The following is a 16528-nucleotide window of genomic DNA, read 5'->3' on the forward strand; positions in this document are numbered from 1 at the left end:
GGAGAGGGATAGAAGGGCACCAGGAAGTATGGTTTTCTCGGCGCGCATGCGCGCTGCGTCCTAAGGGCGGGCCGTGTGGGGCTGAGGGCGGGGAGCAGTGGGTGTTGAACCGCGGGCAACTGAAGCTGTTGTCAAATCGAACTGGGGACGGCGCGGTGGCCGGGCTTCCTGGAGACGCGGCGGAGCCGGCTTGGGTGTTCGACCCTTGCAGCCGGGCGCGTGTGTAAGGGTTTGTGGGTGGAAAAAAAAACAACAACAACCCACTCAGCTGCTTGGGTGGGATATTAGAAAACACAAAAGCCGCGGCTTTCGGTTTGGCCTGCGGGGCTCGCCCTGGCCCGCCGGCGTCGGCCTCGCCCGCAGGGCTGGCTGGCGCCCGCCGCCCGGCACGGTTCGCTTCGACGTCGGCTGTCTGGGCGCCGTCGCCCGTGCGTACGCTCCGTGGAACAGGTGGGGAAAGTATGCGCCGCTGACCGCCTTGAACCTGGGTGAACTCGCACAGTGTCAAATTCCAGGGGGACTCCCGTAGACATTTAAACAAAGATAAGTGTAACGACCGTGTCTCCTAATCACTTGGAATCCGCGCATTCTTCATCATTTGGCCCCCCCATCCCTCCATTCTTCTCCGTTGGGCCGCAAAGAGATGAAAACTTTGTCCTAAGGAACCTGCCAGAAAGTCTTCCTTTCGGACCTGTGCAACTACTTGGGGTATCAACAATATGAAAGGGTCTGAGTGTAGCTTAGAAAAGAAAAAAATGGTTAAGATGCCGGCGAGGAAGCTTCGTGAGGTCGTTTCTCCAAGTCGGAGAGGTCATTTAGCTTTGGTGCAAGATGAGTTGCTCCGTGTGCCTCCAGCCTTGACTACAAATAAACATCTTCCCATTCGAATGGAGGCTACCTTAAATGGAACCTTATGTGGTACGTGATTCCATGTTCTGTAGTTTCTCATTCAGTTTCACTTTTGTAAATATTAAATTCACTCCTGTCTTCATCCCTCCCTTCCTTAAAATTTTTGAGGATTATTAATAACCAAATTTTCAAGCGTGTCTCTTATACAGATTTGTGAAAAGTGGCCCTCTTCTCTGGAAAAATGACCAGGCAGTCTACAAAATGTTTGAATGGATAGAATGAATGAAGCTTTCAGATTTCCTACTATACTTTCCTTTGAATGTTTTTTTGCATTTTGTTTTATGTTTTCATCTATGATGGATTGTATCTTTGTATTATGAGTTTAATTTTACCCAGCAGAGCTTTTAACAAATTATTTTTGTTGTTTAAAGTGGTGTTTGTGTGAGTGTGTGTGTGTGTGTGTGTGTGTCTGTCTGTGTCTGTGTGTGTATGTCATGCGAGTACTGATGCTTGAACTCAGTGCTTCAAGCTCTTGCTTGGCTTTTTCACAAGGTTGGCACTCTACCCGCTTCTGGCTTTTTGCTGGTTAATTGGAGATAAGAGTCTCTGGGATTTGTCTACTCAGTCTGGCTTCAAACTTCTAGCCTCAGCTCTCAGCCTCTTCAGTTGTGAGCCACTGGAGCCCCAATCTGCCTTCTTTTTGGATAGTCCTATCTAGATTGGCATGATTGAAAAGCACTATTTAAGTCCTTTGATGACTTCTATATTTCAATTTACTTATCCTGTCTTTAATTCAGTGAAAATGAAGATAACATATGCTTTACCCACTTTACTGTAAATTGTACTAGTTACGGTAAGGTTCAAATTAGTGAGTATATGTACAGAACAACAAATGCTTCAGAATGCTACTTCTTTTGAGATAAAGTAACATCATAGCAAATGTTAAATCAGGCTTTTGCATCATAGCTATAGTTTGTTTCTGATAAATCCCTTTGTCCACATGGAACTGAAGTATTTTTAAACATATTTATGTCTTTGATTGTCTATACTTACCCCCTTCACATCCCCTACAGAATTTATTTTGCATGCCAAATGACTTCCAATTTGGATCTCATATTAATATGGAAGTTTGGAATCATGCTTATATAATTCTTAAATTATGCCTATATAGGTTTTATACAAAAAAAATCTAGTTTTAAAGACAACTCAGATTTATTCCTATGTTTTCTTAGGTACATCAAATTTAACTTCTGAAAGAAATCACCAGCATCTGTTAGAAAATCCCACTGGATCAGAAAACGTAAGCAAAGTAATTTTTTAAAACATAGACATTATTTATTCATTCATGTGTTTTATTTTTTTCAGTACTGGGGTTTATTTCAGGCCCTTGTGATTGCTATGCAGTTATTCTACCCCTTGAACCATGCCCTCAGTGGTGCAAAAGGATTTTGAAGCATGTTAATCATGCTGAAATTTTCAGTGTTATCAAGTAAGGTATTCTGAAAGTATGCTTGATTAGCAATATATCAATAAGTGAGCAGTTTATTCATTTTGCTTAGATACTGCATATAAAGAGAAATGTTTTAGATATTACCACTGTGACTTGAATAGTGATTGCAGCATTAAATATAACTATTTCACTAGTGTGTGTGTGTGTTTGTGTGTGTGTTCATAGTGGGGCTTGAACTCAAATCCTTGAGCTCTTCCTTAGCTTTATCACTTGAGCCATATCTCTGCCTTTTTGCTGGTTAATTGCTCAGAAGAGTAGGTTGAATTTGCCTGCCCAGACTGGCTTCAAACCATGATCCTCAGATCTCAGCCTTCTGGTAGGTAGGATTATAGAAGTGAGCCACCAGTGTCCCAACTCATTGACCTTTTTATTGTTGTTATTGCTAATCCTAGGGCTTGAACTCAGGGCCTGGGCACTGTCTATGAGCTTCTTTTGCTCAAGGCTAGCACTCTACCGCTTGAGCCACAACATTACTTCTGGCTTTTTCTGTTTATGTGGAATTGAGGAATCAAACCCAGGGTTTCATCCATGCTAGGCAAGCACTCTTATCAGTAAGCCACATTCCCAGACCGGCTTTTTTTTTTATTTTTTTAAAGAAAGTTGTCATCCTGTCATCAATAGACACTCTTGAAGAAATTCTCTTATGACTCTTTCTTTCACTAGCCTGGCGCTAGTGGCTCACGCCTGTAATCCTAGCTACTTAGGAGGCTGAGATCTGAGGATTGCAGTTCAAAGCCAGCCCGGGCAGAAAAGTCTGTAAGACTTTTTATCTCCTATAAACCACCAGAAAACCAGAAGTGGCGCTGTGGCTCAAGCGGTAGAGTGCTTGTCTTGAGCTGAAGAGCGCAGGGACAGTGCCTAGGCCCAGAGTTCAAGCCCCACGACTGACAAAAAAAAAAAAAAAAAGAGTGAAGAGCAACACTGGAACGACTGTAGTATGATAAAAGTTGTAGTGTGTCAGCAATGACTAGAATCTTTAAGTTGAAGTCTAGATTGTATATAGGAGTAAAAACTGTTTGCCAGTAGGTGTTACTATAAAAAGAAACCTTTTCCCAGGTGCCAGTGGCTCACGCCTGTAATCCTAGCTACTTAGGAGGTTGAGATCTGAGGATTGCGGTTCAAAGCCAGCCCGGGCAGGAAAGGCCGTGAGACTCTTATCTCCAATAAACCACTAGAAAACCGGAAGTAGTGCTGTGGCTCAAGTGGTAGGTCACTTGCCTTGAGCTGAAGAGCTGAGGGACAATGCCCGGACCCAGAGTTCAAGCCCCACAACTGACAAAAATTTTTTTAAAAAAAACAACTTTTTGAGACCACATATTAACTCAATAACAAAGAATGCTATGATTAACATGCAATGTTGTGACACTAATTGATCATCCTTATCCACTTCATTTGAGTCAGATTTTCACATTTAAGTAAAGTAACTGAATTATTAAGTACTAAATGATTTGTTCTGCTTAAGGCACAGTAAGTATCAAACAGAGTGAATTTCAGCATCATATTTGTTTACTTGTTTATTCATTCCTCTGACTGCACTGTACTCATTGAACTAATACTTGAGTAGCTTCAAGGCAATAAGCATTGTCTAGTAATGAAAGATATAAAGCATACCCCTACCTCTCAGGAAACAGTATTCACATGACTAGCAAATGGTACTTGATGGTACTTGTAATCATAAATACTTATGTAGTTTCTCTCTTTTTCCTTTCATATCCCAAAGGGTTTTTCCAAAGATATTGTGGTGCATGAGCTACCTTTGGATCAAACAGAAGAGAACAACAGAGAAAAAGGTAAAAGAATAAAAGTCATTTATTTGCTTGATTTGATTTTCTTTTTTTTTTTTTTTGCCGGTCATGGGGCCTGAACTCTGGGCCTGGGTGCTGTCCCTCAGCTCTTCAGCTCAAGGCTAGCACTCTATCACTAGAGCCATAGTGCCACTTCCAGCTTTTTCTGCTTATGTGGTGCTGAGGAATCGAACCCAGGGCCTTATGCATGCAAGGCAAGCACTCTACCACTGAGCCACCTTCCCCAGCCCCATGTTTGATTTGATTTTCTTTCAATAGACTTTAAAAGTCCCTCTGAAAAGTTTTATTCATCCAGGTGCTGGCAGCTCATGCCTGTAATCCTAAACTATTCAGAAGGCTAAGATCTGAGGATTGAGTTTTGAAGTCAGCCTGAACAGGAAAATTCATGAGACTCTTCTCTCCAGTTAAGGACCAAAAAACAGAAAGTGTCACTGTGGCTCAAAGTGGTAGGATGCTAGCCTTGAGCACCAAAAAGCCAAGGATAGTGCCTAGGCCCTGAGTTCAAGCTCCAACTTTTATTCATTCACAAATTTTTAAGAAATTTGTGTTATTTTATTTTAAATGGTTTTTTTCTAAAGTGTTTGGTAAGGGTTTTATTTTTTATTTTTTAATGTGTGTGTGCCAGTACTGGGGCTTGAACTCAGGGCATATCTTTCTAGCTTGGTTTTTTTAGTCATGTCTGGTGCTTTACCACTTGAGACTTGTCTCCAGTTCTGGCTTTTTGGTGGTTAGCTAGAGATAAGGTCTCTTGAATTTGTCTACTAGGTTGGTTCTGAATATCGATCCTCAAATATCAGCTTCAAGCCACTGGCACCTAGCATCAGGTTTTGTTTTGTTTCCGCTATTATTATTTTTTTAAGATAGTGTCTAAAAGAATGTTTCACTCTGTAGCCAAGCTGAATTTGAACTTTAGGTCTCCCAATCCTAGCCTACTAAATGTTGAGATTTAGGTATGTACCCCTAGTGCACCCTCAAGATTTTTTTTTTTTTTTTGGTCCGGTCGTGGGGCCTGAACTCTGGGCCTGGGCGCTGTCCCTGAGCTCTTCAGCTCAAGGCTAGCGCTCTACTACTTGAGCCACAGCGCCACTTCCGGCTTTTTTCTTTTTGCTTATGTGGTGCTGAGGAATCAAACCCAGGGCCCCAGACATGCAAGGCAAGTGCTCTACCACTGAGCCACCTTCCCAGCCCCCCTCAAGATTTTTTAAAGAAGCTGGGCACTTACTTACAGGCTCATGCCTATAATCCTAGCTACTCAGGAGGCTGAGATCTGAGGATTGCAGTTCTAAGCCAGCCTGGGCAAGAAAGCCTGTAAGACTTTTTTTTTGGGGGGGGGGGCGGTGGGATGGGGGGGAAGGTCTGGTCGTGGGGCCTGAACTCTGGGCTTAGGCGCTGTCCCTCAGCTCTTCAGCTCAAGGCTAGCGCTCTACCACTTGAGCCACAGCACCACTTCCGGCTTTTTTCTTTTTGCTTATGTGGTGCTGAGGAATCGAACCCAGGGCCTCATGCATGCAAGGCAAGCACTCTACCACTGAGCCACCTTCCCAGCCCCTGTAATCTCCAGAAAACCGGAAGTGGTGCTGTGGCTCAAGTGGTAGAGTGCTAGCCTTGAGCTGAAGAGCTCAGGGACACCATCCAGGCTCAGAGTTCAAGATCCATGACCAAAAAAAAAAAAAGATTTTCAAAACTGTATTTAATTTCTACTGTTTATGAGTATATATTTTTATTGGCTAAGACTGTAATTTTATTAATTTATTCCTTGCCTTTTTTTTCTGTTGGTTGTCATGCTTGAACTCAGGGCCTTGGTGCTATCCCTGAGCTTCTTTGTGCTCAAGGCTAGCACTCTAGCACTTGAGCCACAGGCCCACGTAAGGTTTTTAGGTGATTAATTGAAGAGTATCACAGGAACTTTTTTGCCTGGGCTACCTTTGAACTGTGATCCTCTGATCTTCCTTGCCTTTTTTTAAAATTGAGGGATACTAAATTCCTAGTTATTCTCTTACTTTACAAAGTTGACAATTTGGAGTAGCATATTATAATTTATTTTCAGGAATCTGAAATATTATATTTTGATTTTGCAGCAAATGACATCCTTATTTCTCAGTACACAGTGGGACAGAAAGATGCTCTAAGAACAGTTCTAAAGCAAAAGTAAGTTTTATTAACAGAAAATAGTGGGATCATACATTGTGCTTAAAATCAGCCTCATTTGTACTTTGCACACAGGAACCGTTTGTTGTCTCTACATGATACAATGTGTGGTAATATGTATAAAGCATTTTTCATGGTGCTGCACATACCTGAAGGTGCTCAGTGGCAACAAGTGTTACAGAAGTTCTGTTCTGGGAATATACTACATTAATTTGTCTAACACAAAATATGATGAAATAGATTCTATTATTATCTCAATTTTACAGAATATATTAACTCATAGAACACTCATAACCTATGGAAACGATCTGTCACCATCCAAGTTTTGTAGAATTTCTAGTATATGTGTATGTGTGTTTGTACAAAATAATCTTTAATGAAATTAGTAAAAGTACGTCATTTTAAAAAGTCATATAGTATGAAAAACTTATAACTGAAAACCACCATTCCTTAACTACCAGATATGCTCCCAAAGATAGGCACTTTTAATTCTTTTATTTCTTCTGAGAAGGAGTTTATAAGTAATATACCTATATTACTATTTTTTTAGTTTCTTTTTTTTGGGGGAAGGTCTTTATTCCTCCTTATTCCTTTTAAACACTTGGCTTATATTAGTTATACAGGGAGAGTTTTTATTGTTACATCTCCACATGTTTATACTGTATTCCAAGCAATTTTACCCCCAGATTCACACTCCCTACCTCCCTTCCCTTAAATTATTTTTTATTTATTGAATGTAAAATGTCGTTATCCTACTGGTAGGATTTAGCTCTTAAATTACTTCCTCATACCTCCTTCATTATAGTTTTGTGTGTGTGTGTAAATGCATATACGTACATATATAAATATTTACATATATTTATTTTGTTTGAGTACTTGACATTTTTCAAGAACTAGATTATATTTATGTAATATTCTGCTTCAGCACAAAGAAAATCAATGAACACTTCTCATGTATTTTATGAGATAGCCTAACCCAATTACCAAAACCTAAAATTATTTCTTCCGAGGTATTTTTGTTTATATTATTAATTTTTTTTGTGTCTTTTGTTGTTGTTGGTTGTGGGGCTTGAATGCTGGGCCTGAGTTCTGTCCCTCAACAGTTCAGCTCAAGGCAAGTACTCTACCACTTGAGCCATAGTGCTGCTTCTGGTTTTCTGGTGGTTAATTGGAGATAAGTCTCACAGACATTCCTGCTTGGTCTGGATTTGAACCATGATCTTTAGATGTCAGCCTCCTGAGTAGCTAGGCTTATGGGCATAAGCCACCGGCGCCTGTCTTTATTAGTTTTTTTTTTTTAAGTTCTTAGAATAAACTAATTAAATCTAATATTTTTCAGAGCGTTAAAGAAATATTTGTATTTATGTTTTATCTTAAATTATTAGCTACAGAAATTGTTACATATATTGAAAGATCTATGCACAATGATCAAGTATAATTTAGCCTAGGAATGTAGCAATATTTTAAAGTGATAATCACAAATTCTAGTATAGCACTTACTATGCTCCTTGCATCAGTCCTTCTTGCGTATTCTTCCTTAACCTGTATAAAAGGCTAGCATGTCTAGTAATGTTCCCACTTTACAAATGAGGCCCAGACAGTCTACTCCACAGCCACTGCTTCATTAATAATTCCTGAACTGTTAATAAATTTCTATCCTTGGATCAAATGAGAAAGTATATGTGACCAACCTTTAACAAATCAACCATTTAATGATTTCATATTCACTTCTTACTCTCCTAACTATTCCCACCGACCCCTCTTTAAAATTCATATAGAATAATAGATTATTACCATGAAATAAAATATTTATTGCAAACTAATTAGTTAATGTGAGTTTCTTATTTAAAAATTAAAAACAATTGTTATTATACAAGTGATGTACAGAGGGGTACAGTTTCATAATGTGGTATTTAACATGACAAAATAGCAATTTTTTTCAAATCTAATTTGGAAGTCTTAACTGTAGCAGTTAGATAAGAAAATGGAATCATAAATATTGAGAGAGGAGAAGCAAAGTTATTATGTGTAGAAAATATCCTACACTTAGGACATTCAATATCACTAATTCAGAAATTTTTCCATAAAGTTTGGGAAGGTAGATAATCAGTATATTATCTAATAATAAAACTTTAAGAATATCACAGCAACTTATCACCAAAAAAAGTTAGGACTATTTATAATCAGAAATCTATAAACTTGAGCTGAGAAGGTGGCTCAGTGATAGATTGCTTACCTTGCATGCATAAGGCCCTGGGTTCGGTTCCTCAAGTATCACATAAGCAGAAAAAAAAAAAAAAAAAAAGCTGGAAGTGGCGCTGTGGCTCAAGTGGTAGAGTGCTAGCCTTGAGCTGAAGAGCTGAGGGACAGCGCCCAGGCCCAGAGTTCAGGCCCCGTGACCGGCAAAAAAAGAAAAAAAAAAAAAGAAATGTATAAACTTGCCAAAGAAGCAGACTAAAGTTAGGATGCATTAAGAGACTCAGGGTGTTCTTGGTGGGAAAATGGAGTACTATAAAAATCTTAATCTGTCTACACTTACCTTAGGAAGATGAGTGTAATAGTGTACATAGTCCCAGCTACTTGGGAGACTGATGCAGAAGGATCATTTGAGCCCAGGGATTCAAAACAAGCGTAGTTGGCATAACAATATCCTGTCTCTAAAATAAAATTACCTTGTAAGTTGTGCTATAGTAAACTTTGATTGAGGGGGTGGGTAGTAAGAATAGTGGTGAATTGGAATTTGGCAAAGTAGTTTTTTTTTTATTGTCGGACCCAAAAAAAAAAAAGAATGTATATGTGTGTCTTATGTGTGTCTGCATATACACTGTATTTTTCTAGAGTATGTGAAATTGTTTCCAGCATTACCTTTGCTAATCTCAACTATGTGTATTTTATGTATATGTAACCTTAACTGTAGATGTGACAGAAATGAAGTGATAAGAAGAACTTGTTCTGTTTAATATAATGTGCTGTGAAGCTATAATGGTAAGATAGACTAGAGCCTTTGAGAAATGGATAGTCTGGCCAGAATATCTAGAGTAAGTAGTTTATCCATTTGAACTTTAATGGCAAATAATTTAAACATTTTTTTAAATGTTTAAGTGTTAATTTTTTTTTTTTTTTTGTCGGTCGTGGGGCCTGAACTCTGGGCCTGGGTGCTGTCCCTCAGCTCTTCAGCTCAAGGCTAGCACTCTACCACTTGAGTCACAGCACCACTTCCGGCTTTTTTCTTTTTGCTTATGTGGTGCTGAGGAATCGAACCCAGGGCCTCATGCATGGAAGGCAAACAAACACTCTACCACTGATCCACCTTCCCAGCCCAAGTGTTCACTTCTTAATAATGTTCTTGTAGTGATGTGAAAACATGAATTGGAAAAGGCCTGGACTACTTAGCCTAGGAGACAAAGTAGTTATGGAGCTTTTAGGAATCTTTTTTGTTTGTTGTTGCTATTATTTGTGTGTGTGTGTGTGTGTGTGTGTGTGTGTACTGTCCCTATGCATTTGCCCTCAAGGCTAGTACTCTAGCACTTTAGTCACAGTTCCACTTCTGGGTTTGTGTGTTTTGTGTGTGGTTAATTGGATGTAAGAGTCTCTTTGACTTTCCTGCCCAGACTGGCTTGAACTGTGATTCTTAGATCTCAGCCTCCTGAGTAGCTGAGATTATAGGTATGAACCACTGGTACACAGCTTCAGAAATCTTTTGAGATGGATTAAATTGGTCCTGAATACATTGGGAAGGTTGGGTAAGAGTATAAGCCATTCTGTATTGTAATACAGTAGATAGATTTTTAAATTGATTTGGAGATAGAACTGACAGTCATAAGCTGGGTGCCAGTGGCTCACTCCTGTAATCCTAGCTACTCAAAAGGCTGAGATCTGAGGATTGCAGTTCAAAGCCAGCCTGGGCAGGAAAGTCTGTGAAACTCTTTTTTTTTTTTTTTTTTTGGTTGGTTGTGGAGCTTGAACTCTGGGCTTGAGCACTGTCCCTGCGCTCTTCAGCTCAAGGCCAGCACTCTACCACTTGAGCTACAGCACCACTTGCGTTTTTTTTTTCTAGTGGTTTATTGGAGAGTACTCAGGCCCAGAGTTCAAGCCCCACGATCAACAACAACAACAACAAAAATAGCTTCAGAGATGCCCTAAAGTTTAGCCTTGTTCTTGTGAAGAGAGGGTCCTGAAGCAGAGCTGTAACAACATTTTCTTGTAAATACTTTGTAATAGTTTACTTGTAGTAAAATGGACCTCGTGTCATTTTCTAGTACAAAGAAGGATGTGTGGAAAGAAAATTCTTGGGTCAAAATGATCTCCTAATAATCTAAACTGTGGGTGCTTCATAAATAAATTCATGTTCTATATGTGCTCTTTACACTTACTACACTAAGCATTCATTAGGTTAGTAATTGGAAAAAGTAAATCTTAAATGCCTGTACAGAAATGGGCATGGGGCAGTGCTTGTCGGGAAGGCGCGGACGGGTCGGGACTTTGGCGGCAGCCGCCGGAGTCATGGTTGGTGGCGAGACGGCCACTGCCGCACCTGGGGTGCGGCAGGTGGCGGCAGACTTCGCCGAGCAGTTCCGCTCCTACTCAGAGAGCAAGAAGCAATGGAAGGCCTGCATGGAATTCATCCTGCGCCATCTGCCCGACTACCGTGACCTGCCCGACTACCGTGACCCGCCCGACGGTGGCGGCCGCCTGGACCAGTTGCTGTCCCTCTCCATGGTCTGGGCCTACCACCTCTTCCTGGGCTGCAGTTATAATAAAGATCTTCTAGACAAGGTGATGGAGATGGCTGATGGGATTGAAGTGGAAGATCTTCCACAATTTACAACCAGAAGTGAATTAATGAAAAAGCATCAAAGCTAAGGCAGAAGATTTACCACCTTTCCATCACCGGCGGCAGGCAGAAAGAGGAAGCTGGGGTGACAGCATGGCAGCTCTCATGATTCTTCCCATTGCCAACATAGAAGTTGGAATGACAAGGAATCAGCCTACATGGGCCTTTAAAAGTCTGCATTCCTCCCGTAGCTATTGCTGCAAAAGTATGCATGGATATTTATGTATTTAAAAATTGTCTAATTCATCATTGTACAAGCAAAATGCCCCCTTTTTTGAAGTTGATCTAATAGTTTAGATTTTTCAACAATGTACCTTATGTGATTGTTTTTTGGACCGTTTTGTTCCCTACTGAGGCAAACCAGATCCGTTATACCATGCCCCTAGTGTACAGCTATACATACTTACCTTCTTGTAAGAAATTAGAGTCAGTCATAGGCCTGAGGTGCCATGAGCTAGCTCATGGGAAGATGCAGCCTACAGAAAAGTATTTGCCTTATTTTAAAATTCATCGGGGAATGGGGATGTAAGCTCAGTGGCAGATCACTTGCCAGGGATGCTCAGGGCCCTGGGTTCTGTTCCCAGGACTGTAGATAATAAGTAAATAAAGTTCATTGATAGGAAATTCATTCGGCTGGTCTTCCAGGCAGCTCAGTAAACCCATGTTGTTCTTGTCTCTGGATCTTCCAGACTTGAGAACATGTCTTGCATGTATTCTCTCAAGAAATACTGAGAATTTGGTATTTTAATATTCCTCTGTTAGTTAATGTATGTGTTCTGTGCTGCCTTAGTGTCCTTTTGTTTAGTCGCACCATTAAGTCTATACATTTAGGTATAGGCAACAAGAGGGGCTTCATTACAGGAGGTAGTGTAACTACTGCAACAGAACCCCTCACTGTAAGTACGGAGCTTAGTACAGGAAACTGGTAACTGAGACTGTGGCACTTGCCTTAGTTTAATCTACTGGTGAATACAGGTAAGCTAGCCACTGGAAGTGAGGAGCAGGGCTGGTGGGGAACATGGTGTCTGAGGCAGAGATGGGCTCGCACTCACTCATGGAGGGAAATGAAGGCCAGGCAGCATGCCTCATAGGGGCTACTCTGTGCAGCCTCTAGTTCTGTTCTCCCTAGTGACCAATAGGAGGGATCCAGTGAAGTCAGGGTCTCCGATCTGTAACCTCAGACCTGTTTCCTATTAGAATACCATAGAGAGCTATGGCAAGGATTAAGATAGCAAATGTTGAGGGCCAAGCACAGTTCTTTGAGTGTTAGCCACATCTTTTCCTCAAATGCAGCCTAGCTTTTTTCCACTATGATTGTTTGCAAATTCATGAGGCTTAAAATTTCTTTACAATATGGAAAAAAAAAAAGCCCATCAATGTCCAATTCACCTTTGTCTCATGGATTTCCTGTATGATCAAAACCCTAATAAAGTATCCTTTCCATTGTGAAAAAGAAAGAAAGAAAGAAAGAAATGGGCATGGTTAAAACAAAAACAAAAAAAAAGAAATGGGCATGGTTGTACACACCTGTCTGTAATCTCAGCTATGCAGAAGCCAATGTAGGATCAGACTGACCCAGGATTGTGAGTTGCCCAGGCCTATTGTTGTCCAGGCCAGCCTGGGCAACATAGAGAGACCCTATCTTAAAAAACAAACAGCAGGCCAGGCGCCAGTGGCTCACGCTTGTTGCAATATAAACCTTTATTCAATAAGCTTGTATTCTAGGATCCACTATCTTGGTTGCTGGATGTTAGTGGCTCATGCCTGGAACAGGAGGCTGAGATCTGAGGATCACAGTTCAAAGCCAACCCCAGCCTGGGCAGGAAAGTCAGTGAGACTCTTATCTCAAATAAACCACCAGAAAACTGGAAGTGGCGCTGTGGCTCAAGTGGTAGAATGCTAGCCTTGAGCTGAAGAGCTGAGGGACAGCGCCCAGGCCCAAAGTTCAAGCCCCACGACTGATTAAAAAAAAAGGACAGCACCAACAACAATACAAAATGCTTACAAATAAGCAATTGTCTAGCCTTATAATGTTATTTTTCTTGTTAGTCAAGAGTAAGTCACTCCTGATTGCTGGGATTATAGGTATATAACACCAGGCGTGGTGTTTTTGTTTCTTTGAGACAGGATTTTCCGGTATACCCTAGGTTAGCCTTAGATTTGTGGGCTCAAGCCCTCCTTCTGCCTCAGCCTCCTAATCAGCTGGACTAAAGGTGGACTATCCTTCAGTTGGTTAAATGTATGTTGAACATCAGTGATATGCCAGCCCTTTGTTAATTGATGTTCAGGTTGTTTTCAGTTTACCTAAGGAAAGAATATGTACATATATGCAGGAGTAAGTGACTACAACTGTGATAGGGAATAGCGCCGCATTCAATATATTATTGTTCCATTCAAATTTTTTTTTTTTGATTGTGATTAAATGATTACATAATTTCAAAGTCACAAGTTCATTCTAACTTCCCTGGAGCAAATTGTCTACCACAGTCTGTAATATATAACAGTGTTCACATGTTATATACCATATTTGTGATCAGCAGCATGAGGATATTTAGTAGTGGTTCAACCAGATGAGCGGGAGTTCTTTGTTTCTTAAGTCCTGTTAGTTTTGTCGTATCACCTAACCTTTTGGATTTAGCATCCACTTATGAGGGAGACCATGTACCGTTTGTCTCTTCGTTCTTGGCTTACCTCGCTCAACATGATTCCTTCTAGCTCCATCCATTTCCCTGCAAATGCCATTATTTTGTCATTTCTAATGGCTGCATAATATTCCATTGTGTATAGATACCACAATTTTTGGATCCGTTCATCTGTGGTGGGGCACCTAGGTTGTTTCCATATCCTAGCTATTGCGAACAGTGCTGCAATAAACATGGAGGTGCACGTGTCCTTGTATATTGGTTCCTGTTGTTCAGGGTAGATGCCTAGAAGTGGTATGACTGGGTCGTAAGGGAGGTCAATCTTTAGCTTTCTAAGGACCCTCCAGACTGCTTTCCAAAGTGGTTGTATAAGTGTACATTCCCACCAGCAGTGTAATAGGGTTCCTCTTTCTCCACATCCCCTCCAGCATTTGTCGTTGGCTGATTTGTGGATGTGGGACATTCTGACTGGGGTAAGGTGGTATCTCAGGGTTGTCTTTATTTGCATTTCCTTCACCAACAGGGATGCTGAACATTTCCTCATGTGTTTCTTTGCCATTTTTATTTCTTCATTTGAGAAGTCCCTCTTTAGTTCCCTTGCCCATTTAGTAATTGGTTTGTTAGGTTTGGGAGGGATTAGTTTCTTGAGTTCCCTGTATATACAGGATGTTAACCCCTTGTCTGATATATTGCTGGTAAATATTTTTTCCCAATTAGTTGGTTGTCTTTCTAGCTTAGTTGCGATAGATTTAGCTGTGCAGAAGCTTTTTATTTTAAGGTAGTCCCATTTGTCGAGTCTCTCTCCAACTTGTTGTGACCCTGGGACTCTGTTCAGGAAGTTCCTTCCTGTGCCTATTAGTTCAAGTGTCTCTCCTACTCTGTCCTGCAGTAGTTTCAGAGATTCAGGTTTAATGTTAAGGTCTTTAATCCATTTTGAGTTGATGTTGGTGCATGGTGATAGGCTGGGGTCCACTTTTAGTTTTCTGCATGTGGCTGCCCAGTTTTCCCAGCACCAGCGGTTGAAGAGGCTGTGTTTCTTCCATTGTATGTCTTTGGCTCCTTTGTCGAATATCAGCTGGCTGTAGGCCTGTGGATTTATATCTGGATCTTCTATTCTGTTCCATTGGTCTTCGGGTCTGTTTTTGTGCCAGTACCATGCTGTCTTTGTGATTATAGCTCTGTAGTAGAGTTTGAAGTTCGGCATGGATAGCCCTCCCATATTGTCTTTATCCCCTAGAATTGTTTTGGCTATTCTAGGTCTTTTGTTGTTCCATATAAATTTTTGGACTGTTTTCTGTATTTCAGTGATGTACGTCATTGGGATTTTAATAGGAATTGCATTGAATTTGTATATTAGTTTTGGAAGTATCACCATCTTTACTATATTAAGTCGGCCTATCCAGGAGCATGGGAGGTCTTTCCATTTCCTAGTGTCTTCTGCAATTTCTTTCTTTAACTTTTTATAGTTCTCATTAAATAGTTCTTTTACATCTTTGGTTAGGTTAATTCCTAAATATTTTATTTTTTGGGAGGTTATTGTGAATGGGGTTGCTCCCTTTATTTCCCTCTCTTCCTGTGCGTTATCAGTGTATAGGAAGGCAACTGATTTTTGTGGGTTTATTTTGTATCCTGCTATTTTGCCGAAGTGACTTATGATTTCTAAAAGTTTGGGGATGGAGTTTTTGGGATCGTGGAGGTATAGTATCATGTCGTCTGCAAAAAGGGATAGTTTCACTTCTTCTTTCCCTATGCGGATCCCTTTAATGTCTTTTTCTTGCCTTATTGCCCTGGCTAAGGGTTCTAGGACTATGTTGAAGAGGAGTGGAGACAGTGGACATCCTTGCCTTGTTCCTGTTTTTAGGAGGATTGGTTGTAGCTTTTCCCCATTAAGTATAATATTGGCTATTGGTCTGTCATAAATGGCTTTTATTGTTTTTAGAAATGTTCCTTCTATTCCTATTTTCTCCAGAGCTTTTAGCATGAATGAATGTTGAATTTTATCAAAGGCCTTTTCTGCATCTGTGGCGATAATCATGTGATTCTTGACCTTGGCTCTGTTGATATGCTGGATTACATTTATTGACTTACGTATGTTAAACCATCCCTGTGTCTCTGGGATGAAGCCTACCTGATCATAGTGTATTATTTTTTTTATGTGTTTCTGGATTCTGTTAGCTAGAATCTTGTTAAGGATCTTTGCATCTGTGTTCATCAAGGAGATTGGCCTGTAATTCTCCTTTTTGGTTGGGTCTTTGCCTGGTTTGGGGATGAGTGTGATATTGGCTTCGTAGAATGAGTTTGGGATAGCTCCCTCCTTCTCTGTTTCTCTGAAGAGCTTGAGGAGTATGGGTATTAGTTCTTCTTTAAAGGTCTTATAGAATTCTGCTGTGAATCCATCTGGTCCTGGGCTTTTTTTTGTTGGAAGACTTTTGATAGCTTCCTGTATCTCATTATAGGATATTGGCTTATTTAATTGGTTAACTTCTTCTTTGCTCAGTTTGGGTAACTTGTATTTCTCTAAAAATGCATCCATTTCCGCCAGATTTTCTTCCTTTAGAGAGTATAGCTTTTGAAAGTAGTCTGTTAGAATTGTTTGGATATCTTGGGTACGTGTTGTGATGTTTCCCGTGGCATCCCTAATCCTATTAATATGGGTTTCCTCTCTTCTTTTTTTAATTAATCTTGCCAACGGGCCATCAATTTTGTTTATTTTTTCAAAGAACCAGCTTTTTGTTTGGTT

General features: G+C 40.4%; 2 protein-coding genes across 2 annotated transcripts in view; both read left to right on the top strand.

Annotated features, from left to right (window-relative positions):
- Positions 1-470: 470 nt before the first annotated feature.
- Positions 471-16528, top strand: part of Kiaa0586 (KIAA0586 ortholog) — a 108647-nt gene continuing 92589 nt past the window's right edge. The window contains exons 1-4 of the mRNA XM_042682533.1: positions 471-918; positions 2082-2149; positions 4080-4149; positions 6243-6312. Coding sequence (XP_042538467.1) covers positions 720-918; positions 2082-2149; positions 4080-4149; positions 6243-6312 — 407 coding nt within the window. The 5' untranslated portion in view covers positions 471-719. The remainder of the gene's footprint in view (positions 919-2081; positions 2150-4079; positions 4150-6242; positions 6313-16528) is intronic.
- On the top strand, positions 10753-11402 carry LOC122110007 (CDKN2AIP N-terminal-like protein). Its single transcript, XM_042682472.1, has one exon. It carries the CDS (start codon positions 10753-10755, stop codon positions 11173-11175), a length of 423 nt encoding a protein of 140 aa, XP_042538406.1. The 3' UTR covers positions 11176-11402.

This window comes from Dipodomys spectabilis, unplaced genomic scaffold, assembly GCF_019054845.1.
Source record: "Dipodomys spectabilis isolate Male_0828 unplaced genomic scaffold, ASM1905484v1 ptg000073l, whole genome shotgun sequence".
NCBI lineage: Eukaryota > Metazoa > Chordata > Mammalia > Rodentia > Heteromyidae > Dipodomys > Dipodomys spectabilis.

What these genes read in the sequence shown, in the direction of transcription:
- LOC122110007 (XM_042682472.1), top strand. Translation starts at nt 10,753, where the DNA reads ATGGGGCAGTGCTTGTCGGGAAGGCGCGGACGGGTCGGGACTTTGGCG.